A 21782-nucleotide genomic window follows, 5' to 3' on the forward strand; every position below is an offset into this window, starting at 1 on the left:
CCGCGCCTGGGCTGGATAAGTGAGTGGGATTTGGAACGATTGCATCTCCTATAATATAATACAATATACGTATCTATTACCGTGCACTAGAACGCTGTGTAGATGGACTGTGTCTGGGGGGATGGGCGGATGGGGGACTAGCTCCAGTTCTGCGTCATATCTTAGTGCACAATCGTCGCCTAAGTGCACGTAAATTGAATAAAATTTCGACAAGTTTTAATACACAAGACTGGCATACAACCCCCGCCCAGAAGGAGGGAGTGGGCCGCAGGCAGATTGAGATGCAGATGCAGATGGATATGGGAATGGTATAGTTCGATAGACACACGACTTAAAGACGAGTCCCTACAATAGACCCTCATGCAGACATAACAGTGTCTGCAAATTTGTTGCACGGACTTCGTTGGCGGAGATTTACGCAGCTTAAATAGATTGTCAACAGAAGTGGCGAAGCATGCAACGAGGTGGAAGAAGGAAGCTTGGGACTGGGCTGGGGCTGGCGACAGGACACGACGGATGCGTCAAATATGTAGAAAGTAAATTTTTTAAATCAAGTCCCAGCACTGTGGAACAGATGTTATCCTCGAGGAAATGAATACTACCATTGGACCTACCTATCTATGGACCCGACACCCCCACAGCCCACCCACTAAGGCATTCGCCTATGCGGTGTGCAGTTTTCAATTATTCTGCTATGACAATTTATTATATCCTTCTGTTGAACGAATCGGAAGTTCACTTGGCAATGATGGGAATATTATTACATTATGTACTAAATATATGTCGATTATTATACCTATGTGATTTATACAGACTCAGAGCCAAGGATTTTATGCAAATGATGTGGCTCCGAGGTCGTATCCTGTCATCAGGTGATGTATGATGATTCTAGTAAAAATCATTCCGCGGATTGGCTCTTGCGATGACTGTGAAAAACAAAGCACAGAGCATTGGAAGTGCATCCATCCAGTTGGGGCTGCTTTGTTTAGTCAGGTAATGCTAAGATATCGCCGATTTAAATATATTTTCCATTTCAATTTGTATTATTTTTATATATATTTTGTGTGTTTAATTTTATTTATTTATCAATAATTTGTTGGTTTTTATAGGCGTTTTTTTATGTTAAATTAAGGTTTGTATTCATGTGCATATGTGCAATACATATTATGGACATATGTATAAATGTTTTGAGCTACAAAAATTAAACCTATTCTAAAAATATAAAATTATTAAAAACAAAAGTGTTATTTATTGTAAATGTTTTTTGTAATTTTTTTTTATTATTGAAATCAATGCTGTAATTAGGAATTATTGGGTATATAAGGTATTATTATTATTAGGAATTCTCAGTAAAACTACTGACAAAATAAGGCTTAGAAAGGCTTGCACTAGACACCACTTATTTCCATTCCACTTAAAGAACTCACTCAAGGTGCACTCAGTCCCGAGCTGAAATCCACATTGAGTTGAGTCGCCAGTTCAGACTCTCTTGCCGAAGCCATCCACTCAATATTCACTGCAACTGGGCTACAGCGGCTCTCTTAGCTACCTTTCGGCTCCAGCACAAACTCAACTCGGTTTCAGTTGGCTCTCTTAAGTGCATTCTGGCTCAGGGCCACACTCAACTCAGCTCTGAGCGGAGCATAATAAATATGACTCATGCCAGCGTCTCTCTTAGCTGCGATTGGAGTCCTGCAACTCAGCTGCAAGTCCTGAGAACAGAAAATAAACAGATAAAGTTGAAAGCAAAACAATATTTTAGCTTAAAGCAGATTAAAACATATTTTATTATAACTTATACTTAAAACATATCCTTGAAACCGATTCTTCTGGAATTTGGATCCATACAAAGATTCTTTTTATAAAAAAAGCTTGAAGCTAATGAAGTCTCAGTTCTGGAGTCACCGACAGTCGCAGTGTTTGATGGTGATTTTTGTTTATTATTGGAGCGTCCAGCGACAGGTATGTACATAGGGTATCATACCCTCGAAAGGGTATAAAGGGTATCACATTCCCAAAAGGTGTATCAGTTATAGGGGGGATAAATACTCGTATAGATTCTGTACATCTTTTTGTACATCTCCTTTTTATTCCCACACACACACCAGCCCACCAGCCCACACCACCAGCTCTCTTCCGCCAGATCACGCACACTGCACGAGGAAGAGTGTGTGAGAGTGAGAGAGACAGAATTGGAAAGCCGGATTCGCGCCACTGCATATTTATTTGTGTTCCTTCTGGCTTCTGGATTGTAATCCAATCTGATCCAGCCATGGTCGTTCTCTACGAGTCTGTGCTTCTCCGAATGGAAGATAGACAAGACACAATAGTCCTCGACCCCAAGCGACAGGATCAAATGGCACTTCCCTGACGAATGCAATGAGCACATCCTTCGTCATGCAATACCCTCTTAACTGAGGCTTATTATTAATCCAACTGATCTATTGCATCTCATTTTACAAACCGCTTGAGTTGGAGTTTCTTATGGAGTGCATGCAAAATTTATAAATAAACATATATCTTATACGACGAATGCAGAGAATCTTACTCACTGAGTTGATAGCTTGAGATCACACCACAACGGAAGGGACGTTTCTTATCATGAATGTGCTATGACATTTAGCTATACATTTTTAAATGTGATTAATTGTGAGAAACGAAGAAATAATTTATATTTATACATGGTAATGGGCTGCATTCCACTCAGTTTGGTTTTGAATCGAGAGTCGAGTGCGAGAGTCAAGTGGAATATGAGGAGCTCTGGTTTTGTGGTGTTCATCTTTTGGCTTTTGCTGCAAGGGGAATCCTTCCTCGCCAGTGGAGACCGAGAAGTATATTTGCCGCAGGAACGCAGCATAGAGGATCAGTGCAGTGAATATTGTTTTTCAGTTGTAAAGTTATTCTTTGACCATTTTATCCGGTCGAAAGTGGCAGCTAAAAAATAAAGACGAAGAAATCAAGATGAAAAACCAACAAATTGCAGACAAAGACGAACAAATCAAGAGAAAACAGTTTGAAGCTAAAATAAATAGTTCGGAAGCAGAGATTATTAAGCTAAATGCTACGATCGAGAAAAACGAGCTAAAAAGTTCTAGAATAATCGATTTGGAAACGCAAATAAAAGAGTACCAGCGACAACTGACCAACAAAACGGAAGATATCAAAGCATTTACGGTCAGGATACAACTTTTAGAAACAGAAACCAATAAAAGCCGTGATGAATTGATCTCCACGAAGGAGGAAATCGAAAAATGCCATGCCAAAATAAATGATCAGGAGGTGGAAATCAAACACGGCCAAGACCAACTGGCGATCAAAGAGGGTTTGCTAAAAGCATTCGAATCCACAGTTCGCGAAAAAGAGTCACAATTCAAAAATCTAACCTCAGAAACAGAGCTGCTGAGAAGAAAATATGAGGCCAGCAGTTGCTTACCCTTTGTCAACTCCACCAATGTCCACAGCATAAGGTTGTTCGATACAGACCCTTTCATTGTGCATTGTTGTTCCAATGTTTCTGGATCCGGTTGGACTCTCATCCAGAGGCGAGTGAACGCCAACGAGAACTTCAATCGGAGCTGGGCAGACTACAAAATGGGTTTCGGCGACCTCCGGGAGAACTTCTTTCTGGGACTGGAAAAAATCCATCGAATGACCCTGCTCCAGCCTCACGAGCTGTACATCCAACTCCAAGATGGTAATGGAAGCACCAGGTATGCTCGCTACGACGATTTCAAAATAGGGAGCGAGGAGGAAGCCTACGAACTGATATCGCTGGGAAAATATTCAGGAACAGCCGGAGATTCTTTAACTAAATTTCAACTGAACATGAAATTTTCCACTTTGGACCGGGATAATGACGCTAATGTGAAAAGGAATTGCGCGAAAATGTTTGGAGGTGGTTGGTGGTTTTCTGCTTGCGGAAAAAGGTACTCACTCTATTACGAATTTAACGCTATTAATTATTATGAACTAATAATGTGATTTTCTTATTAATACAGTCATCTCAATGGAAACTATTATAAAGATGGTACATGTGAAGTGCGGGACGGCATTATTTGGGCTACTTGGAAAGACTATGACTTCACAATCTCGCTTACATTTTCTCAAATGATGATAAGGCAAAAAACGCTATAGAATGTACATATGTTCTTAAATGATCTATTCGTAATTAAAGCAGTTCAATTAATGCTAAAAGATGTTTATAGTTAAATATATATACAAATATATATGTATATATAAATAAATATACAAATTTTTACGTTCTGACTCACTTTACCACCTTCTAAATATTTAATGTTATGCTTAAACTGAACATAAACAATATATATCCCTGAAATCTGTCTATATCCCACCAGGGGGCGCCACGTTGGACGAGGAAGACAGAGAGAGAAAGCGCGAAACAAGAAAGTCAGCCAGGGGAAAAGGTTTTCCTAATTCTGGCTATTGATCCAACCGCGATGTGATTCTGCTAGATATCGTTACTTTCTATTGATCTCTATGATTCTGCGTTTTATATTTTCTCGTATCTTCCACCTTGCGGATGGCACATGGATTCTCGCGATGTGATAGGGCGGTGGGCACACAAAATCCTATTTCTCTGAGAACTAGGCTATATTGCTGCTGATCAAGAATGAATAAACTTCATGGGGTTGGAAACGGTCCGTTCTGGCTGTCACATACAGAAGAATCGAATATACCGCTGTACCCCTGTAATCTTTGAGTAAATCTTTAGTTATCCAGGATGATCCCCACATATAAAAGCATATTCCATTAGGATGAGCAGAGTATATACCTTAGACGGATAGGCTCAATGAAATTTTGAAAAGATTTTGCATAATGAAAAAATTGGCAGAAGTAAGGGACGAAAGGCACGATTAACTACGAGATGAATCAACAGACACAGGGAGTTTATGGACGATTGGTTTATTGCTCTTAAGGGGATCGCATCTTCCGAGTCAAAAGCCAGAGATTCTACCTTTGGCACACAGACCACCGTGCCGTGGACCCACGGGCTTCCCAGCTTTGGAGGACTGGAGGAGGATCATTCTCGGAGCCCAACAGTATGTTTGAAGTATATAGTTTCATTGGTCCTCTAAAATCAAGGGGGGTATAAAGCAGGTCCCTCAATAATTGTGAAATACAAATCGAAACACACATTATCGTGCATATAATTGAATAGTGCGTTTACAGGTCATATTTTGTTTTGTTAGTTTCGTTATATAATTATTATAAAACTTATAGTTTATAATGACGTAGACGGAAGTGGCGAAGGACCAGCAGAAGCCCAAAACAGAACCATGTGCAAACAATATACGGATAAAGGGCATTTTCTTCCTCCTCTTTGTAATGCATGACGATCACATAGTCTCGAAGATTCAACACACAGTCTTTACAAATTTCGTGGTTATCACTGACAAAGTCATCCTCCTGAAGTAAATCGAACGGCCATCCATGCACCGACTTCAGCGAAAGACCGAGCACTTGCACCAGCAAGCAGAGTCCCAACATCTCCAAGGATTCGATCCAAGTGCAACGATATTTGGCAGCCAACACAAAAGGGAGCTTAGCTTTGCCTCTATCCCGAAACGACTGAAGGCAGACCCCACCAGTCTGCCTGCTTTATAGACCAGTCCCACGATGCCCACCGCAATCCTCCGTCTGGTCAGGCGAATTCCGGGAGCTGTAATACAACTCCCATTCGATCGCAGAAGCAGTTCCGTTGAATAATCTTTTGTTTACATATATGCGGACTGGATTGTCTACACTCGAAACACAATTCCCTGAGCTTCTGGCCTGTCAACTGTCTGAACAACTGCACATTTTAGGCAGCGTATTATTCTGCGTATAATTGGGGGGCTATGAGGGCTCCACTGTACAGATAACTATCGCCCCCATCGAACCACATCGTTATTCCTTGCACTTGAACTTGAACTGTGCGACTGGATGATCGGTCGAGGGTCAGGTGGTGGACAGCCCCTTGATTGGGTTAAATATAACTTAAAGTCTGCCTAGAGAGACCCATTAAAGAGCTATAAATAGCTCTTAACAGCCGCGCCTGGGCTGGATAAGTGGGTGGAAATTGGAACGATTGCATCTCCTATAATATAATACAATATACGTATCTATTACCGTGCACTAGAACGCCGTGAAGATGGACTGTGTCTGGGCGGATGGGCGGATGGGAGACTAGCTCCACTTCTGCGTCATATCTTAGTGCACAATCGTCGCCTAAGTGCACGTAAATTGAATAAAATTTCGACAAGTTTTAATACACAACACTGGCATACAACCTCCGCCCAGGAGGTGGGGAGTGGGCGGCAGGCAGATTGAGATGCAGATGCAGATGGATATGGGAATGGTATAGTTTCCAGGCTGTTCGATAGACACACGACTTAAAGACGAGTCCCTACAATAGACCCTCATGCAGACATAAGAGTGTCTGCACGGACTTCGTTGGCGGAGATTTACGCAGCTTAAATAGATTGTCAACAGAAGTGGCGAAGCATGCAACGAGGTGGAAGAAGGAAGCTTGGGACTGGGCTGGGGCTGGCGACAGGACACGACATGCGTCAAATATGTAGAAAGTAAATTTGTTACTTCGTGTCCCAGCACTGTGGAACAGATGTTATCCTCGAGGAAATGAATACTACCATTGGACCTACCAATCTATGGACCCGACACCCCCACAGCCCGCCCACTAAGGCATTCGCCTATGCGGTGTGCAGTTTTCAATTATTCTGCTATGACAATTTATTGTATCCTCCTGTTGAACGAATCGGAAGTTCACTTGGCAATGACGGGAATATTATTACATTATAAATTATATACATACATATGTGGATTATTATACCTATGGGATTTATACAGACTCAGAGCCAAAAAATGATTTGTTATAATAAATATGCAAAAAATTAAACAGATTTAATGCAAATGAAGTGGTTCTGAGGTTGTATATGTTTGATTTCCATTTGAGAACAGATCCTGGTGCTTATGATTTATGAACGTCAGCGCTTCTCTACTTTTTTTGTTTTTCTGCAAAAAAACCCATTTTATTTCTTAATTCGATTCATAAATATTGCTGTAAAATAATACTGAACACACAGCTAAAATATCGACGAGTCGAGTCCCCATCTCGGAAGCACAGAGCGACCCTTCGTTTTGGAGAAATAGAATACCGAATAGGCCGAATAGGAATTCCATTTTCGCTGACTCGTAGACACTCATGGATGGATCGTATGGCTGCGATCCACCATTCATTGTCTAAACAGTTCGAATTTGCCCACATATAAAATGGGATTCGTATTTCACATGGGAGCTCTAGTTTCAATCATTGACTTGACGGAAGCGACCCGTTTCCCGGGATAAACCATAGATTCAATGATTCGTGTTTCATATTACACATGCATGTTAGCTTTTATTTCAGTAATGGCTCAAAAGATAGCAACCTAAGAACTTAAAGTGTTTTACAATCAATTTAAGCATTTACGCATTTACGCATACCTATAGCGTAAATAAAATGTGTCTTGATTTAGCGCTGTATCTGGAGCAAGCAAAATGAAAGTAACTGCAGTACATGAAGGATATATGCATATGGTTGGTGGTGAATCTAACAAAGGGTCTTATACTAAATAGAATCAATATTCAGTGTAATCTAACAGAATACCTTACGCAAGCGGTATGTAGGTAGCGAATAAGAATATTTCGAAATCGTATAAGACCTACAGGAGTTGTAACCCTAAATAATATTCCAGGGGTCCGATCTTGGGGGATATGCCTGTCCGTGGCGGTCGGTGAATGACTCGTTCGAGCAATCACGTCAACGTCCTTGTCCAAATCCCATCCAGCGGACGCGACGTCACAGGGTGTCGTTGAAGAGGCGCTTGCCTCCCTTGTAGTTGGGATTGATGGGTCCGGGCATCACGTGCGGCTTGAGGGCGCTCTTGCCGGGCAAACGGTCCGCATCGTATGGCAATGCGGGGGATAGCTTCAGCTGACGATAGTAATCGCTCTTCGGATAGAAGCTATTGCGCTTGATTTGGATCTGGACGCGCTTGGCACTGCCCGTCTGAGGTGTGGACGCTTGGGGTGGAAGACACTTGGCTGGCTGCGGCGTGGACTTCTGGAGTGTGTTGTTTACCTGTTTCAGTTGCTGTTTGCGCGAGGGAAGAAAGAACTCCTCCTCACCAGCCTCGAGAGGTGCTTCCCAACCATTGGTTGGCTTTGGAGGGTCGGCAGCTTTCTTATCTGCAGGTTTTGCCTCTGGCTCCGCCTTGGGCTGCGACTTCTCTGCCTTCTTCGCCTTCTTTTCCTTCGATTTGGTCTGCGTCTCTTCCTTGCCTTCCTTGGATTTGTTGGCTTTCTTGGCCACCTTGGCCACCTTGGACACCTTGGCCACCTCGGCCCCCTCGGCGTCATTGACTTCCTCCACCACCCAGGCGTTGTTGATACTGGAACGCACCTTCGCATTGCGTTTGACCTTTTTCTGCAGCTCTGGTGGTAGAGCCTTGCCGATTATGTCGTCGTAGTTGTGCTCGTCGACCTCCTCAAAGTTGATGGACTGCAGCAGGCGCTTGCGCTTGGACTTGTTGAGTTTCTTGAGTTTTCTGCCAGTGCCAAAGACCTCGTCCTCCATCTCCTCAATGTCGGCCACCTTCTGCTCGACCAATTCGGATAGGGTTGTGCCTTCTACCTTGGGCATGGTGCGCACACCCAATGGGAATTCTCCGTTTTTATAGGTCTCAAAGATTTGGAGCAGTTTGCGTAAACCCTTGCGACGTTTGCTGTTGAAGTCGTTTGTGCGCAGCAGCGTCTGGAGCTCATCCAAAACACAATCGGCATTGAGGGGCAGCTCTGGCATGTGTACATCAACATTGCCAGCGCGTGGATCAAGGGAAGTGGCACGCTGCGGCTCCTCCTCAGTGTTGCCCTCGTCATCTTCTTCGTCAAAGCCAGAGTCGTGTTTCTCGATGTCATCGATGGAAGCGGTCGGAAAGCCCATTTGCTTCCAGGCGTTGTATTTTTCGCTATACTCTCGACCCAATTCGCTTTGGTACAGCAAATGGTAGAGAACTCTTGTCCGGCACTGGGCCACCAGCTTGGCATCGCGCTGAGTGCCCATATAGTTGACAAATGGACGCAGAAAGAGATTTACTTGGCTGGCAGTAATCTCGCCATCGGCCGCCTTGGCCAGTTCCTCGAAGAAAACGTCCAAGTAATGCATTGTCAAGCCGCGGCTTTTGGGCTGATCCGCCAGGACAGACTGCAGCATGCTGTTGTTGAACGCTTCGATCAGCTCGGTCGACCACTTGCTCTGCTTGAGCAGCCGCAGCACGTACCTCAGCATGCGGCGCACAAGCATCAGGAATTTGTCCATTCTCCATTGATCAATGCCGAACCACTCCTGGCACATGGTCCGCATGAAAGCACTGAAATACGACAAACTGCAAGCCGTATTACCGTCGAAGCTGTCCACCATTTGGGCCAACTGCTCGGCCAGCTCCTCTTGCACCAGCGGCTTGTCCGACATCCACATATTGTAGTACAGCCCCTTCCAGATCCGCAGAAAGTCATCTTCGGTGAATGAGAAAGAGCTGTTGGCTCGTAGCTTGAACCATTTGCGTAGTTTGCGTATTTGGCGATTTCTTTTTGTCACATCATTGCAAGCCAGGGCGCGGACAATTTTCACCTCTTGGGCCACGACGAGTAGCTCTTTCGGAACCTTTGGCTGTGTCGGCTCCTCCCCATCTATATCAATGGCCGCCACGTCGGCAGTGCGCTTGACTGGCTTCTTCCTTGTCACCATTTCTGCTTTCATCAACTTTTAATTTCAATTGCAAAAATTCGTATGCTGTGTGTATTGAATGCGGCCTGCACGTGTTGAAACAAATCCTATAATAGACAGGCCCTTCGCGTCGTTTAACAACACGGTAATTGTCAGTATTAATTGCGGAAAAGGTACATTCGCTTAAGGTACGTTTGATGCCCCACAATGGTTAATATTCGTAAACCTGCATGGGCATGTATTATTTTCCATTTAATATACTTATACAAAGGTATATTTAAAGTATTAACAATGCATTGATTTATAAAAACTTAATCTACTCGTTCGATTTCCGCACGCCGCTTACCAACACTATTCCCAGCTGATATAATAAAAAATACAGCTTGCTTTTATTTCATTTTACATTTCAATAAATTAAATACAAATAAATTGTGTTCAAAATGCCTGTGTTGAGCGTGTCCAATGCCGAGGAATATCAAAATTTGATTAATGCCGACAAGACAACGGCTGCGTTGTTTGCCGCCGATTGGGCCGAGCAGTGTGCTCAGGTCAAAGATGTGTTAGAAGAACTGTCGAAACTGCTAGGTGACAAACTGCAATTCATTAGCCTAAATGCCGAACAATTCCCAGAGATTTCCATGAAGCATCAAGTGAGTATCATCAAATAGATGAAACGAAGCAGACACAGATATTCCTAACCATTTGTGGCTGGGCTTGGCAACAAGATTGAAGCCGTTCCCACAGTTATTTTCTTTGCCAAGGGCTCCGCTGTGGATCGTGTGGACGGTGTGGACGTTGCCGCTATCAGTAGCAAATCTAAGAAGTTGGCCGAGAGTGCTAGCAGTGCGGCAGCCACGGGGCAATCTCTGGATGACCGCTTAAAGGCCTTGGTCAATACGGCTCCTCTAATGATATTCATGAAGGGGGATCGCAATGCTCCACGCTGCGGCTTCTCCAAACAGCTGATTGCTATTGTAAATGACACTAGGTACTCAAATCGTTTAGTTGAATCAGAACTATTGACTAGATTTCTCCATCAACAGCTTGCCTTATGAAACCTTTGACATCCTAAGTGATGAGGAAGTACGCCAGGGCCTGAAGACCTACTCCGACTGGCCCACATACCCCCAGGTGTATGTAAAGGGTGAACTGATTGGTGGCCTGGACATTATAAAGGAACTGCTGGCCAACAAGGAGCTTGAAACCACCCTCAAGGGTTAGACGCACGACCTTTCCATTAGACTCGTCAACATCAGGAACAAATACGCTATGTCCAATGACTTTTATATAATTTAATAAAAGTTGAACAAAATACATTTGAAATTATGCCAAGCCCTATATTTACGGTATATTTTAAAACTGAGAACGTATTTTTCGGTATATTTCTGAGTGTCAGACGAGTATCGATAGTGTACAACACTGTCAGCTGTGTCACCGGCGTCAAATTCGCAAAATTTCTTACCGAAGCAAGTGAAATAAACATATATATTTTAAACCCTTTCGCAAATCATTAATAATATTTATGGCTGATGAAAATACCGCCGCAGCAGCTGCAGGCGGCGAGGACAAAAAGCTGTCGGATATTTTCCTAAGTGGCTGGAATCTTTATGAAGAGCTAGACGTAAGCGAGCTTCCATTCAATGGCAGCGAATTTCAGGTGAGATATACAATCCGACATATGTATGCGTAGGAGTCTGCAAATTGATGTAATTTTGTATCCACAGAACAAGGTAAAAACTGCCTTGGGCCACTTTGAAGAGGCAACAGTGATCGTGAATCAAGTCGGCATGTTCAGTCCCAACGAGCTGATTGACGAAGTCTCCACCGATTCGCTGCAGTTTATGTTGTTGCCTTACTTTTTGGGGAAGCTTACCACCAAAATTAACAATCCCAACAGCACAGAGATCTTGGATCTGGCGGAAATTTATTTCAAGGACCATCTGCAACGTTGCCAGGAGTACGAGCTATGTGAGGCCCCTAAGGGGACAGTGCAAGAGGACAACAAAGTGGAAAAAAGCGAGCATCGGGAGCTCATGGAAGCCGCCTTTAACCGCAATGACAAAATTGCTCAGTATCGTAAGATGAAGGAAATCGATGAGTACATGGGTAGAATGCGGGCTGCCGTTCAAAATAAGACGGCGGATGATGAAGTTCGCAGGGAGTTCTTTTTGAAATATCTGGACAAGAGCATCATCGACAGCAAGCACGAATTGGAATCGTTGTGCATGATGCAAAAGCTGTCCAAAATGCGTATTGCTCGATTGGCAGGTGGCGAAGCCACCACTGATGATGATACTCCATCCACATCTGGCAAACCGTCGGGATCACGAGGCCATGGTCATGGTCATAGTCATCACCACCACCATGCACCCAAGCCGAAGCCTCTGCAACCATTTATCATCACACGTAATGCTACACAGAAGGCCGTTTTTGGCTTGGGCTATCCCAGCTTGCCCGTCATGAGCGTGGATGAGTTTTATCAGCAGCGCGTTGACGAGGGCATATTCCCCGATGCGGAGAAGTCGGCCAAAATAAATCAGGCCCAGGCAATAGCGGCTGCCCGTGATCCCAACGAGAAGGAGGATGAGGAGAAAGCCGTGGAGGACCAGCTAATTGAAGAGGACGATCCAGAGAATCTGGCGCGTATGCGGCGCATGGATGAGTACAAAGATGTGGTGCGCCGAGGGGACGGAAATCGTCATAATCGCAGCTAAGGAACTCATTTAAACTTTTGTATTTTAATAATTAAAAACAGAAAAACACTACTCAACACTCCAGCGTGCAGATTTATTTTTAAAAATATATATTTGTCAGCCTATAAGATGCTTCTGGTGTCAATCTAAAAACATCGGTGCTTGAGAAAAAATATCGGTGTCCCAAACATCGATAACATCGATCTTTCTCCAGCTCTAATTCCAACTCCACCACCACTAATAACAACAAAAAGGCTTGAGGGCACATACAAATTATCAAAAGTCTTGCTTAAAAGCACAAATACGCAATTGCAAACAATTCAATAAACTCCTCGCACAATTAAGCAAGTGAGAGCAGTCAAGTTGTCCGAATAACGAGAGTGATAACAAATAGTTTTGGTTATTCCGTAGCAACAACACAGAACCAGCAAGATGTCTGTCAGCGATTTCATCAAGGGCCTGCCAATTCATGATTCCAATAATTTCACTCACCTGAGCAACGAGCACGGAATACGAACGTCTCAAAAGCGCGCCTCTGTGTATTTGCCCACCGAAGATGAGGCCTCGGAGCAGCTTATTGTAATGGACAAGCGATGCGTGCTACTGCGCTATCTCACCCAACAGTGGGACAAGAAGACATTGCAGCGTAAACGGGAGCATGGCAACGAGGGCAACGCCAACAGCTCCACCCCCATTGGTAATGGCAGCAACAGCAAAAAGCGCCCACGCATAGATCCCAACGAGCTGAACTGAGCGTCAGGACACCGACCAATCTGAAGGAACCTACGAACGCATATATACTTACGTTTATCCCCCCTCCCCTCATGTGCACACATAAATATGTTTTAATCAATTCACCAAGTACAAAAACATTTATGAATATGTATTAAACGAATGTCCAATTACCAGATTTTTTTTGTTTACATACTCAGAGTTGCAGACATTCTGTAATCCAAAATAAAAATTATAAAAACCATGTATGAGGTGCTCCAATATATTTTTTCCTTTTTAAAGACAATGATTGGACTTGACTACAGTACTTTAACGGCTATCTAATGGTGTCCCAGGTCTTTTGGATCTGGTTTTCCATACTGCTTCTGCCACCAGACCACGTACTGCTGCTTTCGTTGCTCCCGCTTGGCGAAATACTCGGGAAACTGGGCCTTCTCCAGGGGATGCCAGTAATCCAAAAGCCAATCGGGCGGGATGACCTCACGCTCGAAGGCGCAGCCACCAGCGCTGTTGGCAACTGTAAATGGTACATGTCAATGGTTTCACGTTACAATTAGAGGCAGGTTGTTTTGCTTACAGGTCTTGGGCTGGAAATGCTTCGTCTCGAAGAGCTCCTTCTGACCACAGGCCAAAAGACGAATGCCTTCACCCAGATCCTTGCAGCGGTTCTCGTCGAAACGTGCGCGCATCTGCACAGCCCGATAGCGGTAGTCATGTCTATTAGGGAGTTAACAAATCAAGATGCACTTCGTCATTATATAATCTGCAGCAGATATGTTTAACTAAACTTGCCGGCGGTCGTACCACGCCTCCAGATTGCGCAGGGCACGCTTGTACAAGCTGCACACCTGGCGCTTGTGCGAAGCAATTGCCAAGGGGACTTGGGCCATCGTTTTTATTGGCTAAATTTGTTAAATTCTATAAAATTTCTGCTCCGATTCAGCACAGCAACAAAAACAGCTGTCGAATAGTGGTGTCAAAATCAGACTTATCGATAAAAAAATATACCTCAGAAATATACCGAAACATACCGTCTCATTTTCAACAGTTTTATGAAAATATTTGTAAATGTATCAAACAAAATTATTTAATAAATTATACATAATAAGCAATTAAAATTAGATATCTTGTATATACAAAATGCATATTAATCTTCTAGCTGCATAACATTCACGATACACTGAACAATATGATCGGGTATATTCAGCGGGCTCTCGCACAAGTCGTCCGTATTTTTGTCATACATATAAATTTCATTGACGACACGATTCTCGTTCTCGGGATCCTGGGACGATACAAGGACCAATGATCCTTCTGACAGCGCGGAAAGGATTTGTTCTATGCCATTTTCGGTAGCAGGCGAAGCGACAGGCCTGTCCGGGCCTAATGTTTGTGAGGATAATGTTTGATCGGCAATTAAATCAACTAAAAATGCCCCTGTTGGTTTGTCCGTTGGCCCATCAGATCCAGCTTCAATGTCGTTGACATTGCTTAGGGTACCATCGTCCATGTTAACGATGGTTTTATCACGTGGCCTACTAATATCTAGTATACACTCTTGATCGTCTGATAAAAGCGCATTTAAGTCCTCCTGCAGCTCTCCTCTATTCACATTACTACATCCAGTTTGTTCGGTTTTGATGACTGCTTCTTCCTTAATGGATTTCATGGCCTGATCCTCCATTTGATTTTTCTTCGAGACGCGTTGGCGTGGCTTTCGCTTGGCCGCACCGACTCCTTCATTCTCATCCGCATTCAAAGCCTTGCATCTTTTGGCCCAGGCGTGTTTTCCGAACATCTTTTTGGTGACATGCTCATTTTCATAGACCGTATCTCCATCGCTCAGGCTTCGCGCTGCTTTGCTTACCAGCGATTTTGTACGCTAGAATAAGAACAATTTTAAGATTTATAAATAACACCTTGAGACAACTCAAACCCACCTTCTTAGTGTTGCCAGCCTGAGCAGACATAATATCATGCCACTGGCGTTCTTTTTCCACACGGTCGCGATCCTCCTGCTCCAGTTGATCCTTCAGCTCCTGTATATTAAAGGCTTTGGGATAGAGCAGAGCCTTGTTGATCAGCTGGCTATTGGTTCGCTCCTCCCTCTTGTACTTGAGCTTGAGATCGCGCCGCGTACGCTGCGGAAACATTTGGCACATCAGAGAGAAGTCCGTGCCAATAATCTGCAAGCTTCGATAGAAGCGTACAGTCTCCTCGGCAGACCAGTACGGGGTACGCCTGTGACGCTTATAAAATCCATTGTCACCTATGCAGGATAAATGCAAATATTAATATATATGAAATATAACCATGCTTCAGCCTTACCAGTAGTCTCATCCATGAGTATTAGCGAGGAGTTGGCGAGCACCTTGCGGGCTTCCACCTCGGCTGTGGTTTCGATCTCCAGGGTCTTCTCATCAATGATCATCTCCCCGTTGGCATCGAGTTTCAATTGGGGAACGGGCATTGCTGAGGTTGGCTCTTCTTTGGCGTCTATCAGCTGATCTGTAGTGGGCTTCGTTTCCTCAGCACTGGACTCTGCTTTTATTGTGGTAACCAGGGGCTTTTGTTCCATGGGATTGTTTAGGGGGTTGTAGAAGATCATGTCGAACATTTTAAAAGTTGATTTGTCTGGAATACCGTTGTTGAAGCGCGTCTCGAAATCTCTTCGAGCGTTCACTCGCTGTCCCGCTTGCATGGCCTGGTTCTTATCGTCCCCCTTGCGAAGCTTTCCGCCGCCTTCCGAGTAAGCCGAGCAAGTGGATTCCGTGCGGATGCGTCCCATTCCAGGACTCATGACAGGTGGAAAGTATTTGTACGGGGACGGTGGCATGGGCGAGGCTGCCTGTTGCGGCGTGCCCATCGACGAGCCGCTGAGATAGCGCTCCCTGCGTGTGGGCGTTGCTGGAGACTGATACTCCCCATCGTAGTCGCCGGCCATGGGTGAACCAACAAAGCTATTCCTTCTCTGGCCAAACACAGGGGTCGGACGCACTCGTTGGCGTGCCTGGGTCTTGCTCGGCGACATGGGGTATCCATTCGCGGTTTTCTGCAAATCCATTTGTATCACATTATCCTCGATCTCAGATTGAAAAACCTCCTCCAGTTGCCCAGCCGAGCTGACGGGCATTTTGAAAGCCATTGCATCGGCATCTTCAAGCTCCCCAGTCGCCGCAATGGCTTCTTCTTCAACGTCTGTCCCTATCGCCTGCTCCTCTGGCTCATCCTTCGGCACTTGAAGATCTTCTTTACGCGCCTTGCGCTTGACGTGCGAAAGATTGGCCATAGCCTTGAAGCGCTGGCGCCGCATTGACATCCTCTCCTAGTTTTATTAAGTCCTTTTCCAACTGAAATGCAATTTCACACATCAAATTGAAATAAAAATTGGTGCAACAAACACAAAATCGCACCACGAGTTTCTTTAGCCTAGAGTTGGTAAACGTTAAAGACTACAGCACAGTGCGTCAAGGCTTGCAGAAAAACGTTTATGAAGAATATCATATCTATTACGTATTTAACAGACACCCCAAACAAACAATTTTTTTTTTAAAGAGCATAGGTGCATTCTTGTATACAAATATTTTATTGCCTTTATATGACTAATGTGTTTTACAGTGTCCACTGTCCAGTGCTCAGTGCTGTCGACTGCTCGAAGTCTATTACAGACAGTGTTGCCAATTATGCTTTTTTCCGTCAGATCTGGCTTTTTTTGAGGACCAAATTCGGGAAAAATTGATGAATTGCGGGAAGCAGTAATTCTGCATTGGAATCAAACGCGGAATTTGAGCGGGTATTACGCCAGGTTAACCTGGTTAATACATAACTAAGGAATTCCATGAAACTAATCAGGACCAATAGCATTCTGTGCATAAAGTAAAGTTTTATTCAGTGAAAGGATATAACTAGTTCTTATTTAAATATACAGGTGGTGATCGCAAAGCCTTGGAAAAGGCTGTTTTGACCACGAAGTGCCATGGCACCGGATGAGTTAATGAAAATTCTATAAAATACATAATAAATATCACTTAAATAAAAAATTATAAACACCATTATTTAGGTTTATTTTTTTTTTTGATTTTGTTTGAAAATGCTAAGCTGTTTTTCGTTTTCGTCAAGTAGAAACAGCTTTTTTTCTGATAAAAAGTAGGCAACACTGCTCACACATTTCACAGCACTTCACCCTGTAACGACACAAAAACACCAACAATAACATAAGCCGAGCACAATTGTGCAGCATGCACGTTTTTTTCAATTGGTTAGAAATGATAAGCATTGAAATAACATAACCAACCTCTCGTGCATTGGGACACCTGTCAAGTCGATAGCCAGGACACAAAAACAAAATTTTGCAGTTTAAAGTCAACGAATGTGACAAAGTGTGCGAGTAAATTATTGCGGAAGGAACATTAATAACAGAGAGCGAGCTGCCCCGTCCCTCATTCAGCTGTTATGCAAGCAGGGGGCAGACAATTGAATTAGCCGGCATGCTGCTCAATCGATTTGTCTTGGCAATAAAGACCCAGTCCAGGGAGACTCTACGCGCCTGGAGCTATCAGTGCGAGTCGATTTTCGCCCAGCGCTCTCGCCGCATCCAGCAGTTGCTAACATTCTATCAGTCGGTCTACGGTACACAGGGTCTCAAGCAGTTATGGCGCGCCTATTACCGTCGCGAGCTGCAACCGCCTATACGTGGATTAATGCTGAGTGCGGTGGGCCTCATGGGATTGAACATCAAGCGGATGGGCAGCGATGGCTTCGACTGGAACAAGGAGCGCCTGGCGCTCTCCAATTTCGACATGTGCCGGCGGGACATTGAGTTCATCAACACACTGCCAAATAACCAGCTATGTGATCGCTGCAAGGCAAAGAACATGAAATACTGCTACTGCCTGTTGGGGAATCAGAGGTGTCGGAAGGGCGGTGCAAACGTCCCGTCGATGGGCAAGCAGGGGCTGGTTCCAGGTGCGGGTGCGGGCCCGGGTCCGGGTCCGGACACCGGTACCATACGCAACTGCCAGAAGCCCTTGGAGTTGGATACTCGAGATGCGCCAGCGGGAGTGGTTCGAATCCAGGCACAAGACGATCACACATGGGAGCCGTACTTTAGTAAAAACGAGTTTAGCATATGGAGGCGAGAGGAACAGTCCTCTTTATACTCATATAAGGTAAACTTAAGTGCAAATTGTGCAATGTTCAGTACATCTTCAGAGGTTGTAATGCTTGTGGTTCCCTACCCTACCAATAGGTTTATGCACGCTTTGATGACATCACGGCAGACGATTTCCTCCATGTGCAAACAGATCTTGATTATCGCCGACAGTGGGACGATACGGCCCTGAGACTGGAGCTTATAAGCGAGGATCCCGTGCCGGGGAGTAATTCGCATTTGATCTACTGGGAAATGCAGTGGCCGCGCCTGTTTGCCAACCGGGACTATGTCTACTGTCGGCGCTATATAAGGGATGAGACGCGGAAGATGATATTCATTTGCAATCGCGGGGCCAAGCACAGCACATATCCAGCACTGCCCGGAAAGGTGAGGGTGACCGACTACTGGAGCCTTATGGTTATCAAGCCCTTCCGCGGATTCCACGAGCCTGGCCTGCATTTCATACTCACCTATTACGATGACCCAGGGATACCCATACCGCAGAACATCAAGTCTTGGGTAACCCAGAAGCAAATGCCCGAGTTCCTAACCAAAATGTATGTGGCCACAAAGAACTATGCCTGCACGCGTGCCCTCAAAATGAAGGACATGTTCAGTACCTTTAACCTGGCCAACGAGGAGTACACGGCCAATGCTCAGCGTGGCAGCTGGCTGGGAAGTCTGTCCCGGACCAAGGTGAACAGTCGTGACAATGAGACGAAGCGTTGAGTTAAGCTGGATCTCCTCTTCTCATTCATAAGGCTCATCCCTGCCCTGCAAAACATACCCTTGGATCCCTTCATCTATTTCTAACGATTTTTCAAATATTTTGGCAAAATAAACCTACATATTTCTAGCATTAAATCCAATTTCATAGAACACCACAGCGAAGCAAATGTGCAATATTCGAGAGTGTAGGCAGTTTGCCCTCATGAAATGTGTGCCACAAGGATAAGGCTTTATATATATAGGATATATCTCTATATAGCTATTGAATTCAAAATATATTAATATATTAGGTTATATAATGTTTTTAAAGCAAATAGAAATTATTGAAATTACGTGTACAATAAAAATTATACTTCATATACCTCCATGTACCATATTATAAAATAGGTCAAATGCTAAGAGTGGAAAATTAAACCATCCTTTCCATTGTTTTATGTCACATTCTCATATGAGAAGAACATGGCCTGTTGTCTGTCAAAGTGGTACGTTGAATGTACCGCGTGATGCACACGACATGCATGTTGTTTTAAAATTATCTGTCATTCTCTTTTGCATTCACGGGCCAGTCTCGAGTGGGCCTTGCCATGCACACGACATTCATATGGATTTTTTGTACTATTCCCGGGAATTCTCTTTTCCACAAGTCGCTTTCAAATGAAGCTTAAACATAATTTATTAGTAAACACAGGCGTAGGCATACGTACAAATGTATATACTCTGCGGTAAATGGGGAAGTTAATAATATAAATGGAATACAACTAGAATTATTACACGAACTGAGATTGCAAAGGAGATTGAGAGAGAGAACTATCGTTAGTTAGGTTGTCGACAGCGTATCACAGCTCGGTGTGGTCCGTTGTGCTCGGCGGATTGTTCACGTAGGCAACAAAGTCCTTGCTGGTGCGTCCACCATTGTAGTCTAGCTTGATCTTGAGGTAGGAGAAATACAAAATAGTTGGATATCCACGGACATTGTATTTGGCACAGAGTGCGGAATGCTTGGTACAGTCAATGGCGGCAAATGCAACGCGTGGATCGTCCTGCAGCGCTGTGGCGGCCGCTGTAAACTCTGGCTTAGTGTGCTTACAGTGTCCACACCCTGTAAAAAAGGCAGCATTTTAATATTTGATTCAACTGTGGACTCATTTTCGTACTTACAAGGGGCGTAGAACATGACCAGCGCATGCTTCTTGCGCTTTAGCGTCGAGCTGAAGGTCTCGTCATTGAGAAAGAGCACCTCTTTGCTATCACCTTCCTCCTCCCAGCTCTTCTCCGGCGGTGGTGGCGGCGGCGGCTCCCTGGGATCCCGCATAAAATCAACAATTTTCGATGCTTCCCGCACATTGACATCAAACTTGTAGACGCCATTCGCAAAGTACTTGACCGTTGGGTATCCCTTCACCTTGTACTTCTCGGCAATCGGTTGCTCTTTGGTGGCATCCAAGGCGGCCAATAAACCGAGCACCTTTTGCTGCTTCATCTCCAGCGCTGCCTTTTCATACTCGGGCTTCATGCGCTTGCAGTGGCCGCACCAGGGTGCATAGAACATAACTAAGGCGGACTTCTCTTCTTTCAATGCGGGCTCAAAGCCCTGGCTGGTGAGATGAACTATTTCCGAGTTGGTATCCGCTGACCATTCGGGTTCCTTGGGCTTGGGCGTGGGCTTTGTGTTGGGATTTAGCATGAACGCCACCAAGGCATCCTTGGTGTTCTCACCCTCGTAGGTAAAGCGAAGCTTGCCGTTCTCAAAGTAGATCAGTGTGGGGAATCCTGCGCAGCAAATTGTTTAGACTTTGGAGTGCAATTTACGTATCAAAAGGCTTACCTGTTATGTTAAAAAGTCTGCGCACGGGGGCATTCTCCTGGCGTTCCACATTCATGGCTGCCAGCAGATAGCCACCCTGGGACTTGAGCTCTGTGGCCGCCTTGCCGTAGTCAGGCTTCATTTTTTTGCAAAAGCCACACCAGGGCACATAGAACATAACCAGCATGGGACGTATGTCCTTGCGCAGGTGTTTCGTGAATGTGGCAGCATCACTGAAGTGCAGCACATCGTTGCCGTCAGCATCCTCTTCCCAGGGCAGATCACCGGACGGATCACGCATAAACGTGACAATGGAACCGACACTCACCTGTCGATCGTAATCCTTGTGATAGTCGCCATCTTTGTAGTGCTTGAGCGTGTACCGTTCCGGTGAGATTTTCAGCTTTTTACACAATTTCTTCCTATCCTGCTGTCCACAATCCACCAACAGCATGGTACCGGTGCCTCGTATCGCCTCTGCAGCCTCACGGAACACCCTCAGTTCAGTGCCCGCCGCCTTGGCACTAGTCACATAGAGGGCCAGGACATTGTTCTTGGTGCGCAGTAGTTTCTTAAAGTCCTTGTATTCGGACACGTCCTCCTGCACAGCAGAAGTTTTCGTTTTAGCGGCAACAAGTGCCACCAGAAGGAGCAATACTAGCTGGCCTGAGATCCACATCAGGGCTGTTCGCACTCCCCACTTAAAGGGCTTTATCGGAGTATATTGATATAGTCTTTGTTGCCTTAACCGAGCATTTACATGTTTTATACAGTTTTTAAGCGGCAATTCAATTTATAGCCAAATGCAGTGAGAAGAGGACGTGGACGTAGGGTTGTTGAATATCTATCAAAAATATCATTATCGATAGTTTTTTGTGATATTTTATTTCT

At 44.6% G+C, this 21782-nt stretch overlaps 9 protein-coding genes across 9 annotated transcripts; 5 read left to right on the plus strand and 4 right to left on the minus strand.

Annotated features, from left to right (window-relative positions):
* The first annotated feature begins 2950 nt into the window (after nt 1-2950).
* On the plus strand, nt 2951-4194 carry LOC6903450 (fibrinogen-like protein 1). The gene is made up of 2 exons (XM_002132293.3): nt 2951-3926; nt 3999-4194. The coding sequence occupies exons 1-2, from the start codon at nt 2962-2964 to the stop codon at nt 4132-4134; spliced, it is 1101 nt and encodes a 366-aa protein (XP_002132329.2). The 5' UTR covers nt 2951-2961; the 3' UTR covers nt 4135-4194.
* A 3187-nt stretch (nt 4195-7381) lies between these two features.
* On the minus strand, nt 7382-9958 carry Nnp-1 (Ribosomal RNA processing protein 1 homolog Nnp-1). Its single transcript, XM_001357304.4, has one exon. It carries the CDS (start codon nt 9812-9814, stop codon nt 7856-7858), a length of 1959 nt encoding a protein of 652 aa, XP_001357340.3. The 5' UTR covers nt 9815-9958; the 3' UTR covers nt 7382-7855.
* A 169-nt stretch (nt 9959-10127) lies between these two features.
* On the plus strand, nt 10128-11082 carry Grx3 (Glutaredoxin 3). Its single transcript, XM_001357303.4, has 3 exons — nt 10128-10431; nt 10507-10769; nt 10825-11082. The coding sequence occupies exons 1-3, from the start codon at nt 10222-10224 to the stop codon at nt 11000-11002; spliced, it is 651 nt and encodes a 216-aa protein (XP_001357339.2). The 5' UTR covers nt 10128-10221; the 3' UTR covers nt 11003-11082.
* An 81-nt stretch (nt 11083-11163) lies between these two features.
* On the plus strand, nt 11164-12553 carry Tap42 (immunoglobulin binding protein Tap42). Its single transcript, XM_001357302.4, has 2 exons — nt 11164-11438; nt 11506-12553. The coding sequence occupies exons 1-2, from the start codon at nt 11304-11306 to the stop codon at nt 12493-12495; spliced, it is 1125 nt and encodes a 374-aa protein (XP_001357338.3). The 5' UTR covers nt 11164-11303; the 3' UTR covers nt 12496-12553.
* Nucleotides 12554-12666: 113 nt separating this feature from the next.
* LOC4817949 (DET1- and DDB1-associated protein 1) lies at nt 12667-13384 on the plus strand. The gene is made up of 2 exons (XM_001357301.4): nt 12667-12822; nt 12886-13384. Exon 2 carries the CDS (start codon nt 12907-12909, stop codon nt 13225-13227), a length of 321 nt encoding a protein of 106 aa, XP_001357337.1. The 5' UTR covers nt 12667-12822; nt 12886-12906; the 3' UTR covers nt 13228-13384.
* Nucleotides 13385-13452: 68 nt separating this feature from the next.
* ND-B22 (NADH dehydrogenase (ubiquinone) B22 subunit) lies at nt 13453-14179 on the minus strand. Its single transcript, XM_002132292.3, has 3 exons — nt 13999-14179; nt 13784-13923; nt 13453-13723 (listed from the first exon to the last, which is right to left on the minus strand). The coding sequence occupies exons 1-3, from the start codon at nt 14094-14096 to the stop codon at nt 13527-13529; spliced, it is 435 nt and encodes a 144-aa protein (XP_002132328.1). The 5' UTR covers nt 14097-14179; the 3' UTR covers nt 13453-13526.
* A 100-nt stretch (nt 14180-14279) lies between these two features.
* Bdp1 (transcription factor TFIIIB component B'' homolog Bdp1) lies at nt 14280-16751 on the minus strand. The gene is made up of 4 exons (XM_001357300.4): nt 16620-16751; nt 15535-16556; nt 15147-15475; nt 14280-15088 (listed from the first exon to the last, which is right to left on the minus strand). The coding sequence occupies exons 2-4, from the start codon at nt 16523-16525 to the stop codon at nt 14354-14356; spliced, it is 2055 nt and encodes a 684-aa protein (XP_001357336.2). The 5' UTR covers nt 16526-16556; nt 16620-16751; the 3' UTR covers nt 14280-14353.
* Nucleotides 16752-17367: 616 nt separating this feature from the next.
* On the plus strand, nt 17368-19446 carry LOC4817981 (uncharacterized). The gene is made up of 2 exons (XM_001357298.4): nt 17368-18374; nt 18455-19446. The coding sequence occupies exons 1-2, from the start codon at nt 17694-17696 to the stop codon at nt 19085-19087; spliced, it is 1314 nt and encodes a 437-aa protein (XP_001357334.2). The 5' UTR covers nt 17368-17693; the 3' UTR covers nt 19088-19446.
* Nucleotides 19447-19742: 296 nt separating this feature from the next.
* Nucleotides 19743-21726, minus strand: LOC4817980 (protein disulfide-isomerase A5). Its single transcript, XM_001357297.4, has 3 exons — nt 20913-21726; nt 20246-20857; nt 19743-20186 (listed from the first exon to the last, which is right to left on the minus strand). Exons 1-3 carry the CDS (start codon nt 21568-21570, stop codon nt 19924-19926), a joined length of 1533 nt encoding a protein of 510 aa, XP_001357333.2. The 5' UTR covers nt 21571-21726; the 3' UTR covers nt 19743-19923.
* Between the last annotated feature and the right edge of the window lie 56 nt (nt 21727-21782).

This window comes from Drosophila pseudoobscura, chromosome 4, assembly GCF_009870125.1.
Source record: "Drosophila pseudoobscura strain MV-25-SWS-2005 chromosome 4, UCI_Dpse_MV25, whole genome shotgun sequence".
Classification (NCBI taxonomy): domain Eukaryota; kingdom Metazoa; phylum Arthropoda; class Insecta; order Diptera; family Drosophilidae; genus Drosophila; species Drosophila pseudoobscura.